A 12,668-nucleotide genomic window follows, 5' to 3' on the forward strand; every position below is an offset into this window, starting at 1 on the left:
AAAGCTCCTTATGTATTTGAACTTGGAACTACCAGTGGTGGAAGAAGTATTTATCTTTTACTTGAGTACAACAATACAAAAATACTCTGTTAAAATTAAACTATTATTATAATTAAATATTATCAGCAAAATGTGTTAAAACTTTAAGTATTAAAAGTCCTCATTAGGAAAATTGGTCCCTTTCAAAACATTCTACTGTTACATAATTTGTATTGTTTAATAATGACTGACACATTATTATTATGTAAACAGCATGTTAATGTTGTAGCTAATCCAGCTGTAATACTTATTATATATACTATACTATACAACACTGTACTATACTGTACTATACTGTATATTATTAACAATTTTAGTCTGAAAAGTAGCTAGATTTTAAATGTAGTGAAAGAAAAAAAATACCCCTGAATTCCCCCTGAAATGTAGTCAAGTAGAAGAATAAAGTAGCATTAAAAAGAAATTGAGAAGTATCTCAAATGTAGTTAAGCACCAGGAGCCGATAGCTGAACATATAAATGTGAAAGGTTTGTGTACAGCTATTATGGTTTGTTTGAACCTTGTTTGTATCTTTAAATGTGGTCATTTGGAAACGTCACAGTCAGCAAGCAAACAGAACAATACAGGCAGTTTTTACATTTTATTGATAAATTATCATTTTTAAAAAGACCCACGAGCCATCCTCTCCTTTCCACCTTTCACTACAGTTCTCCAAGTACTGAATTTGAACTATGTACAAAGTTTTTTTAATATTATTTTCTGTTTCATCATCATCATCATCATCATCGTCATCATCATCATCATCACATTCAAAACAAAGGTTAGAAGTTTGAACTGTGCCCACTGGTCAAGGTCAAGAGACAGGATGCTGAGTTAGCCTATAGCGATGCTAGCTAGCACAGAGTTCACCGAAGGTCAGACAGCGGTCGATATAAGCGAAGGGGAGGAAGAAGAGGAGGAGGAGGAGGGTTTACATTCTAACTCACAGGCAGAAGGAGCAAAGATAGGAACATCATACGCTTCAGCTACCTTTCTGTAACAGAAAAAAACACCACCTCAGTGACAGAACATAAACAACATGCAAACGTGAGTCACCATGTTTTCCACCAGTGAGAAGGCAACAGAAACACGGATTGAAAAACACGGGGAGGTATGACGGGAAAGGTTAAAAATAACTCAAATAAAAAGGGTTATTGCTGTAGTGAGTTAAAAGCTGCATGGCACGACAACGTAAAACAAGCTCCTGTTGATCTGATGCTCTTCTTGACTAATACTGGGCAGCAAAGTTGGCACATATGGGTATTTAAGGAGGATTTCTTTTTAAAAATTGATCTTTTCAAGAGTTAAAATCATATAGCAATACTATGTCAGTGTACACAGGCAAGGTAAATGTTACAATACAGTATGGATATGCAGCTATCTGTAGCTGGAGTTAAACTAGCAGCAAAACAACACATACAATTGCATATAATCGTAGTGCAATGGGCTAAACTGTTCTTAGGAGGTTGTCTCATTTTGGTCTGGTCAGTAACACAAGAAATCAAGTGGGTATCAGTCAGGCTGCTGAAAAAACTGAAAAAAAAAAAGGTCCAGAAAGACCAAATCCAACCAGTTTGCTAAACTATCATTTTTAAATGAGCTAATTTTGGCATTCATCAAGAAAAAATCACAGTTTTTTTTAAGTTCTTGATTCTGTATTTTGGAAGATTTTGGCAAAATCTGGGCAGGATTTGAGTCCTTGTGGACATTAGGTTTGTTCAGCGAGTCAAAACTCTCTTAAAAAACATGTCAGACACAAACACCACAAGCTACATCTCCAACACACTTCCCCTTCAAACATACACAACACCTCTTCTACACACTCCTGCCCAGACGTTCCACCCCGCTGAACATGACCGGTTTGAAATCTGAACAAGATGAAAAAACTAAAAGTGTGGTTTGTTCTTCCAGCCCTGCAGGGCCATGCCACACCGAGCCGCTCTAGGCGAAGCTGTTCTCCGGGTAGCTGACTTTGATAGCGCCCCAGTAGCAGGCTCGTATCAGACAGATGAGGCCCAGCAGGTAGGCGAATGCCCAAGATACGTAGGTGGCGTTATAACGACTGGCAAAGCCTCGAGTACCAACCTGTTAACACAGAGGAGAGGAAGAGAAGGCGGGTGAGAAATTAACACCAAGAAGGTGGTTTCATAGACGTCGATCTTGCAGAGAGACATTTAAAAAATAATACTTTACTCTTTCAGGTGTAAACCCTAGTGGTAATTACTCTGGTTGAGGGATCCATAAGTTAATTCATAATATATAAGTAATAATATCAGTCAGTGATCCACTTTATCAGAAAAATGCAAACAAACTGCAACAACCTCAATAACCCTGAATCTAAATATTAAGGAATAATCTAATAAGATCATATAAAGTGATTATGATTTTAGTACAATTAAACCATGTTATGAGATGTTGCTATGATATGTTACTATGATATGTTGCTATGATATGTTACTATGATATACTGTGAAAAACCGAACAACATGTGGCTGTTGTTTACAGTCCCATGCTGATCCAAAGTGTATTTGATGTACTGTAGGATTATGCACTCATGGCAATGTAGCTAGTGGCTGCCTCTGTTGCCTATGAGGATGGTAATGGCTTCCCATCGGTCGGCCCACCACCAAAGCACCAGTGGGCTTAAGTACAGCCTCACAGAGCTGCTTGCATGACTGTAAAAAAAACTTCTCAAGACTCCCTCATCTACACTTTCTTTTCCTGCTGTTTTTTTTATTTCTCTTTTGTCACTTTTATGTTGTTGCTCTTGTGTTTAGCGCCACACGGCCAGTTTGATATTCCCTGCTTTCATTGTGAAGCACTTTGTAACTTTTGTTTTGAAAAGTAAATCTTACTTACTTACTTTGAAACAACACAATCCAGACAAAGACAGTACTTACTGTTAAACCCACTCCAATGAAAATGCAGATCATTCCTATAGTTATATAAGCACAACAGCGCCTTCTAGGGAGCGCACTGCCAACAGAGGATCTGCAGAAAGAGATTAAGAAGAAGCAAAAAACAGAAAAAATCTTAGTTTGTGGTTTCAGGGCAGAAAGACATAAGAGTATATAGAAGATATTGGAGATATTTTATGTTTTGTTTGTCCTGTTTTGAGAGAAACAACAGTGAAACCACTGTATAAATTCACAAAATCACAACAGTCCTGTGAGTCAAAAATCTCTCTCTTCCTCTTTATAAGTTACACACGAAAGCGCCACAGGCTGGTCACATGTGCAGCACCCAACGACTTCAGACTCATGTCATGTCAACTGCCCCGAGGCACCAGACTGGCATCAGTTGTTTTTTTTTTTTTACTTCACTATTACTTTCCTTTCCTCCCCCTCTCGGCTTTCACATGCCTCTCATGTGACGGGACTCAAGCATTCTTTAGGAATCACTGGTATTCAGATGGCTTAGGGGAGCCCGATCACCTGATTTCTTACCTTCGCCTACTCCTTCTTAAACAATCTCTTCCTGCTTTCACGTTCCGCTTTGTTCGACTCACTGTGTTTACATTTGTACCGCCTGACCGTCTCATTCATTTGACCTGCGACCATGTATGGAGCAGACCTTCTTTTCAAATGATGGCCTTAAAGATTTAAGCTGCCAGAGGTGCCCTGAACATAACTTGCAAAACAAGAATTATTATTATAGACTGGAACAACACTGGGGGATTTCCTCTGAGATGTTGCTACTATACTAAAATCAGTTCCTTATAGCATTTTCCCAAACTTTTTCCCACAAATAGACGCACATTCTCATTGTTAGGTGTAAAGAAAAGTTTTAGAAGAGTCACTAAACTAGAATCACTATAAATTACAGTCAAAACGGAAAACCTTATTTGTTTCCTTTTTGTTCCAATTTTGCATAAATGGCATAAAGGTTTAAATATTCTATTCCCCCTTTTGCTGGGGACCCATTACAACACTTTCAAGGACCCACACTGGTCCCAAGACCCCAGTTTGAAAACCACACATTTAGGTAAAATCACATGACTCTGTGTTCCTTCAGCTACCGCTGTTCTGACTTCTATACATTTTTTTTGGGGGGGGGGGGAATACGGATAGAAAGAAAAAGATGGAAGATAAAGATAGAAATGGAGAGTCAAAGATTACTACCACTACCATTAGAAACCAATTTAACGGTTTAATTGACTACAGGCTTTGTTTGTAACGTCGTTTAGGTGGAATACCAAGTGCAATGTGGGTTTTATTGCTCATTATATGATGACTCAAGGACTTCATCTCTGGGTAGATTATCATAAAATACTTGGCATGTTTTATTTATTTGTTTAGCTTTGGGTGAGGAGACAAACTTCTTTGTTTCCGATGTAACATTTTAACTTGGAGTTATGTTCTTTTATGACAGATGTTGTTTCACCCCTGCAGCGATACATTTGTTGACGTATAAGTTCACAGTGGCTGGGAGAAAAACCAGAAACAGAGGCAGAAAGACTGGGAAAGATGGCAGAAGAGGCACAGAGCGAGACAGACACAAAGATGAGAGTCAGAGATACAGGCAAAGACAGCATGTTGGTGGAGGTGTAGATATCATCACTTTCAGAAACACCTTTCCATGCCCTCCCACCACCCCTCGACCCTGTGACCTTCCATTACCATTACATGTATTGAGGCCAGGCTCTAATTCCTGTCACACGTCTAGATTAGCCTCCGTTGCCTCCCCTCCCCTCTCCTTCCAAGAACTACAAAGTCCAGACCTCCAAAGCTCAGCCAGCATCTGACTACAATGAATTTATCCATAAAGTAAGCACTTGAAAACTTCTCTAGCAACGAGAACCAGAGAGATGAAAGTGTTTACATCTAAGTTCTATCAAACCAAACCACAAAGCTACGTAGTTGAGATTTGATTCATATGCAGAAGTGGTCAATGACTTTTTTTCTACAAGAATTACGTGTTTTAAAACATGCAGCTTCCTCTAATGTTTAGTATGCTTTTGTGGTAAATGAATGCTTGAGTAAGATTAATATATTGGCTTTAAAGCTAGATATGTTCGCACATGTTCACCTTAATTTGACAGGTCATATCCATTCAACACTCTGTGGTGCAGCAAGTCCTCTCAGAAAGCTACAGTGACATCATATGAGGTTTTTTTATAGTTTATGGCTTACACCTACTCAGTAACCCCAGTAAGGCTGTAGTTTATTCAGGCCATTAAAGACCACATCCGGGCTTCCATTTATTTCTGTACAATATAAAAATAAAGTTCCTGACACAGTGAAGATCAAGTCTGCATTAATATTTGTAAAAGTTACATTATAGCTATGAGCCAATTTGCTAGAAACATTTCAAATCAATCTTAAACTGTAAAACCAGGCAACAATAATGTAACTTTGACAAAAATCAATTCAGATTTGACGAGGGGATTATACACTGGACTCAAGCAAGTTTCAAGATTCTGCTGAATGATTTTCACAGAGATGAAATTAAAACATTCACAAATGGCAGCCTGCAACAGGAAGAAAAAATCATCAAAACACAACATTTTTGACTGTAAACATAATCTAAAGGCTGAAATATAAATCCTAAGGCAGATAATATTTACATTTCACAGCAGCAGTAGAATTAAATGTGAACTGTAAGTGAACATCAGGTGTGAGAGTAAACTGTGTGTTTTAATGTGACCTTTGAGTTAAATGGAGGATTGATAGACTCACATTTTTTTGCAGTGGGGACACTTGGCTAGTGTGTTAAACCGAAGCTCCATCCACTGTGAGGAAACAGAAGAAGAAGCACTGTTAGCACACTGTAACAAAACACTACAACTACTGTACTTCTAGATAAATCAACACAATACTGACTGGGATTGATTTTAAATGATCGGTTTGTAACTTCTATATCTATTATTTCACTATTGGAGAAAATCCTAAAAGGTTTGTTAAATTATCACCTAAAATTATTCTTATAATATAGTAGTTAGTGTCTTTATGTTAAGAAAAAGCAGTGTTATAAAAAGGTTTCACAGATCAGCAGAATTAAAGATCCTATTGACACAAGTTTAATATGTGACTTTTAACATCTGGCTTCAGAGGAGGAATTAAAAATTCAACAGAAGCTGTTTCCAAAGCAAATTCAGGCCAAACCATCTTGATTTAGGCTGATTTTATCTGCAGATCTCTTTAACTGAAGCTCTCTTCAAAGCCAGATACGTACAAAGTCATATTATCACCAGTGTAAATAAGGCCGCAGATTGAACTGGAGCAGGTTAGGCTGTTGTTAATATGTCCACCAGTATAACCAGCTTTCTAAACCTGTTGTTCTGCTGGGGGAGAGCCATCGCTGGGGAGGCCAGACATTGGCTGGGATGACCTGGCGTCCTCACTGCCCTACAGACGCCGCAAGCAACAACGTGCACACGTTAAGAGGACAATACCGCTGATTTTGACATGCGAGTCGGTGTCATACTGACTCAACACCTCAGGTTCATGTAGTATGATAAAAAAAAAAGGATTTAAACCTCCATGAAGGTGAGCATGTTGCATGTCAAAAAATACTGAGAGTATCCTTAACACAGGCTGCAGGTGAATCTGTAAAAGGCTGCAACCACACTGCAATCAAGTGGGACTTTTTAATGAGCCAGGCAAGGAAAGGAAAACATGCAGCAAATGTATTCCAGCCACTTGTAAAACATATCTTGTATCTGGAACTGGATGGAGGTTTTCATTTCAACAAGGATGAAAGATCAAAAGGAGAACAATATGTCATTAGCTCCAGTACAACGAACTATACCACCCAGAACAACTTGTAGAAAATCCTCTACTTCCATCACCAGATACCGAAGAACACACTGTAGTTTGGCTCTCAAGATTATTAATATGCACGTACCAACAACAGCACAGCAACACAATTCTGCATGAGCAACTCTGTGATTGGTCAGATTGGTTTTCTTGGCGGGTTTACGTACTAGGAAGGTGTTTCCACAGTGACCGCAGACCACCCTCAACCCCTCAGGTTGGATGGGCAGTGCCGGCTGGGCGGGTTGCTCCTCGGGGATTACCATCACCGGGCTCAGGTTGATAATGCGTCTACTGTCGGGGGGAACAAAGAGTAGGACAAGCTTATGATTACGACCTACTCGAGACAGGATTTTGAAACTTTTTGATGACATAAAACGATAGAAAGCGCATTTCTTGTCTTATAAAAGTTTAAACATTTTGTCAGAGCCTTAAATTTGGCTTTGAAAAAGAAATAACATACAAAAAATGGGAAGTAAGAGTGTAAAACAGAATGAACCTGACTGTCTGCTACCTACCAGTTTGGTCGAGGACATCCTATTCTCCTGGACGTGTCTTTACAGATAAGCAGGCAGTTACAGGGACATCTCACATATTTCTTCCCAGTTGGGGGGTTCTTGATGGGCTGGAAGGTAACATATAAAAATCAGCTCACTGGAAACAATCAGTTTAACACTAAACCCAAAAAGAAGAGAGCAGCTGATTTAATACTTTAGCTGTAACACAGCAGAGCTTTTTAGAAACAGGGTGGAAAAAGCGCCAAATGAAATTCATATTAGTCCACTCATCAGCTTCAAATGTCCTTTTTATAGGTCATCTGAGTAGCATTCATAAAAGGAATTGTTTAATTTAAGCAGAGAAGTTGATCACAGGATGCCTGATTTGCCTCTCTTTACATTTATTTTAGGTGAACCTGAGCTTAAACAAGATGCAACAACTGAAAGCCAAACACTATAAACTGTGCACTGTTGATCCAGTATGATAGAATATCATCATTGATGCATCGTTGATGTATGAGCACCACAAACATCTGCCAGTGGAAATGGCATTTCCCACCCGAGTGTCTCTGATGACAGCCATTCATTCTCCCCTCCCGGCACTGACAGCTCTATCAAAGCTTTCGGTTACAGAGACACAGGCCACACGATCAAGTCATATGGAGCACTTATCCCTGGACTAACTGATCAATGTGGCAGATGTCTAAATTAACATCTGGTAATGTTTTCTCTCTTGATCACTCATTTCATGTTTTATCAGATAAAATAATGCTGCAGAAGTAAGCACAAAGCTACAGCTGGATGTGACTTTCACACTAAAAAAGCATGTGTGATTACCAAAGGGATGAACCATGAACTGATCATAAAGAAACACAAGAGGAGAGCAGCAATGAGCATGCTCAAATAAATGTCTCTACTCAACTCGACAGCTTGAACTGCTACGACTCTGTGATGTCAACACCGCCAATCGTTTATAAAGCCCTCACCGGCCTCTGCGATGGCCTCCACTTACTGTAGCTTCATTGCAGACCGTGCACTTGACCACGTGCTGATGCAGCTTCCCATCCAGGTTGATGAGCGACTGGCATACGCGGCAGTTGATGACAGGCACACCGCTGGCGTCTGGGCTGGCGATGGCTGTGTAAGGAGGAGGTAGTTCGGCTTTGAGAAGAGGAGGGCAAAGCACACGACACACGGCCAGCTGTTAATCGCATGCATCTATAAAACTTCATGAACAAACCTGGACCTGGATTATGGATAGACAGGAACACAGTAATATCTGGAGGTTTGCTTCATTGCTGTCAGAATGTGTCTGTTGTTTTACCCATCGACAGTGATTTTACCACTAAAATGAATCTCTCTCTTACATGAGGAGGTTTTCACCAGCTATAAACAGATTCTTATTATTCTGTACAGTTCAAAAACATGAATCCAGAGCCCTCAGGAACATATATTGATCTTTGTTTTAGTCTTTGAGTTCCCTAAATTAAAATCAGTTTTAGTTTTTGTTGTTATCACACACCCACAAAAGAATAAATCAGTACAGATTATAACAGAGGAAATTGTTTAGACCAACATAACTACAAAAGATTACTTAGTATATCCCTGTAGGTAAGTAAATATTATGTTTGTATGTAAAGTAAAGTATGTGCAGTGATGGCGGAAGAGATAGCACTTTTGATAGATTTGGGAGATAGCCCATGTAACATTTCTTGATTAATTCATCTTACTTAACTGGGCGAAGAAAGCCACTAGATGCAGCTGAAAGCTCTGGAAGACAGCTACAGTAGTAAGTGGTCCTTAAGTTGTTTTTCAAGACAACAATAAACCTCCAAATTCAACGTGTTGTGGATCGTGTTGGGACTTTATAACATTATACATGAACCAGTGTAATGTGGATAACGACTGAATGAAATAAACTCATTCATTAACACACAACAACATCTTATCTCTGACGAATGTCTAGCAGACCAAAACAAAGTCATGAACTGTTTTTGAACAACTACTCTGATCAGTCAGTGAGTCATTGTCCCAATATTTGCTGGTTCCAGCTCCTAAAATGTGACAATCTTTGTCATTTTCAGATCTGGAAAACTGTGATTTAACTATTTTATGACAATTTATAAATCAATAAAAAATAATCAGAGTGTTGATGAATAATGAAAATAACTGCTAGCTGAAGCCCTTATTGTATGCTTTAAAATATACAATACAAAAACTAAATCTGATACATACCAAAACAACCTGTAGTTACAGAAAGGAATAGTTGTCTAATATGACAATTCTCACCACTAAGAGTATTTTTCAAGGCTTATTTTTCTCAAGAAAAGCTCATGACACACAAATGTTATTCAATGACTCCCTAAGTACTACAGCCTATTGTATAGTAGGTCCTGTAAAACACTCCTGCACATACTGTAAGCAAACCCATGACAGCGCTTGTACAGCTCTGATTGCTCAACATGTGACTCTTCTCTCTTTGTCAGGGGTCGAGCAGCACGCTGTATGTACCCCTGTAAGAAAGTAACAATAGGCCCTTGTGATGTGATGGCGTAAAACCCTCCCACCCTCAAAAACACTTCATGTCTTATAGTATCCAACTGTTTGTGACTTTAAGGAAACAGATGTAACACCTACCAATAAAATCAACATGGGGGCTTTTTAAGGCTTTTGTTACATTAGTTGGATGGACAGCTTAATAAAAATGTCTCTGCTAATGAGGCTAATAACTATTCTGGTTGAGAAACGAAGAAAAGCCCGGCCAATGATTAGTGTTTTATAGTCCCTAAACAAGTTTAATCAACATGATCAAATGGTCGGCCTTCACAGACTTAAAGATTTTTTCTTAATGTCTGAAAGAACTACTGTGAACTAACTACAGTTCAAATGAACTCTGTACTGGTTAATCCCACATTAACCTCGTATAATTAGTCTACATTCCATGTGTTTTTCAAGGTTTTAATACACGTAATCCATAGATTTGCCACAGTCACTACCTTTACTACTACTGTAGTATTCAAGCATACTTTACAATCCCTGTGATACCATGGCATTGATCTTAAATCTCCATTAAACCACTTTACCACTTTAAACCACTGACCGTCAACCTTAAATTAATTTAGATATTTGTTTTTAGAATTTGTTCCTGAAACAAAATATCTAAAAAAAAATGTAAGAAAGCAGAACAACTGGGCAAAAAGCTTTTTCATATAGAAAACAGCATCAAATACTTCTAATAATTCAATTGAATTCAAAACCAAAGTAATCTAAAATGTGTCTGCAGTTACATTACCTACTACTACTACTACTACTACCTACATTCTTCACATTTGTAAGCTAAGAACTGATTTACTACACGGCTCAGGCAGCGATGGGGCAAATGTCGAGCTGAGAGGATTTGTCAATCGACAGAAAACTAATCTGCAACAATTTTCAAAAGTCGAAAAAGTAAAAAAAATCCAGCTGCTGCTTTTCTTTGTCTTGACTAGAAACTGAAGATCTCTGGGTACTGGACTGCTTATTGGGCATGATATCAACCTAGGCTTAGGTAAAATGTGACTGACATCTTATATCTAATAGACACGTATGGTTATGAGATTAATTGATAAAATGATAGACATGTTAATAGATAATGGAAATAATCATTTGTTGTAGCCACAGATGAATGACCAATACAGTATAACCCAGTCTCCTGTGATACATTATGGAGCCCAGTCCACTAACCAAACACAAAGGAGGCATCTAATCCGACAAACGACCACTTTCTTTCTCTGAATGAGATAATGGGACGAGTCAATAGGTAAACGAGCTTGGCTCTGAGAGTCAGAGACCTTCAACTGGTCGACACCACAGGGACAGATGGGACGCCCCGTCAACAACCTCGAAATACAACCAAAGCATGCCAAAGCCTGGAGCAGCACACGGTGGTGCTTATTACACACACAAAAAACCTTTTCTATTAAATGTAGTACATTTAAAATCAGTAGTCTCTCTCTCTAAATTCTTATACAAGAGTGTAAAATAAAATCCTTATATTCAAGCAGCACTTCTATCTATTCAGTCTCAGCAGAGGCATGTTTCTACTCGCTCCTCTCTCACTGTGTGCACTGAAGCTGCCCTAATGCATGTCTGAAACTGAATATAGCAGCTATACGTTTCCACTGTCACTGTCCTCGGAGCCGAGAAGAGGTAATACGAGAAGACGCTCTACAACCAGCAGCACCACACAACACTCAGCCAGCATCACCTCCGGCCTAGCTGGTGCCATCACTGACCGGGTGATTGTGGGATTGTGGTTTGTGGTGAGGAATGGCAAAGTGAGAGGCTGATATGTAGACAAGCTGCTCGGGGATGTTTCCTGTTGCCCATGTGGTATGAAATAAGGGTGAAGGGTGAAAGATAATGCTGGTGTTGTATGTAAAGTTTCATTTTGAAAAGACTTCCTAAAACAACTGGGCACTGTAGTTTCTAGCAAACGTTACTTTAACAAGAGTAAATTGTTTATTTGTTGGGGACTATTTTCAGCAGCGGATTAATACACATCCAGTGCTCCTCGGGTCATGATATGAGTATCATGATATAACTAATGATTGGACAAATAATGATGATGAGTGGAGTCCATTTAGCTAGATGTTTGACTTTTTACGCTCTTGGAAGGTTTTTTAAACCACTTCCATACAACTCCGCTGCTTTCAGCCATGTGTGTAATCATGACGCATATAAATACAATATAAAATGAAACTTACATTGTTGATATCGTGATAAGCCAGATTCTTATTATTGCTGACATTCTTGCCTGGTACAATATGATATAATAGCACAGCTCTACAGTGAGGAGTATTCGGCAGCAGGACGGTTCATGTGTGATTGATTCAAAATAAATTACAGCATCCACGTTGACTGTAATGGAGGAAAATGTCTCCCAGTGCAACAGTGTGGCTCACTGATATGTTTTAACAGTTTCCAATGGAGCTCTATGGCACAGAGGAATAAGCTTTATCAGATGTATGCTACAAAGTCTTTTTATTGGATTTGTAGACAATAAGAAAAATACACATTATTATACAAAGTTACCCTGGATTACTTGTAGGGCTGTGAATTGGCAAGAATCTGGTACCGATACGATACACATGGAGATACAGGGGTATAATTCGGTATATCGCGATACATCGCGATACCGTAAGCAAGGCGATATAACACCATATGCATTGAATCTGACGAAAAAAAGGCAGATTGCAGCTCCCTTATTTAACCCTCCCATCCCCAGAACACAGAGAAATTACAGTGGCCACAAAAAAACTTGAAAAGTCCTATCTACAGCCAGTGTTTGGTTTGTCCCTTCTGGGCTACTGTAGAAACATGGGTGCTCAAAATGGCAGAT

At 38.9% G+C, this 12,668-nt stretch overlaps 1 protein-coding gene across 1 annotated transcript; it reads right to left on the reverse strand.

Annotated features, from left to right (window-relative positions):
* Window positions 1-618: 618 nt before the first annotated feature.
* On the reverse strand, window positions 619-8,449 carry pip4p2 (phosphatidylinositol-4,5-bisphosphate 4-phosphatase 2; the record flags this gene model as incomplete). The annotated part of the gene is given in 6 exon segments (XM_035681250.1): window positions 619-2,121; window positions 2,937-3,027; window positions 5,715-5,767; window positions 6,962-7,085; window positions 7,310-7,416; window positions 8,301-8,449. Coding segments are annotated over 6 exon segments (668 nt in total), but the record flags the coding sequence as incomplete, so codon positions are not given.
* Window positions 8,450-12,668: the final 4,219 nt, after the last annotated feature.

This window comes from Morone saxatilis, unplaced genomic scaffold (genome assembly GCF_004916995.1).
Source record: "Morone saxatilis isolate NCDOM2014 unplaced genomic scaffold, NCSU_SB_2.0 Contig9, whole genome shotgun sequence".
Taxonomy (NCBI): domain Eukaryota; kingdom Metazoa; phylum Chordata; class Actinopteri; family Moronidae; genus Morone; species Morone saxatilis.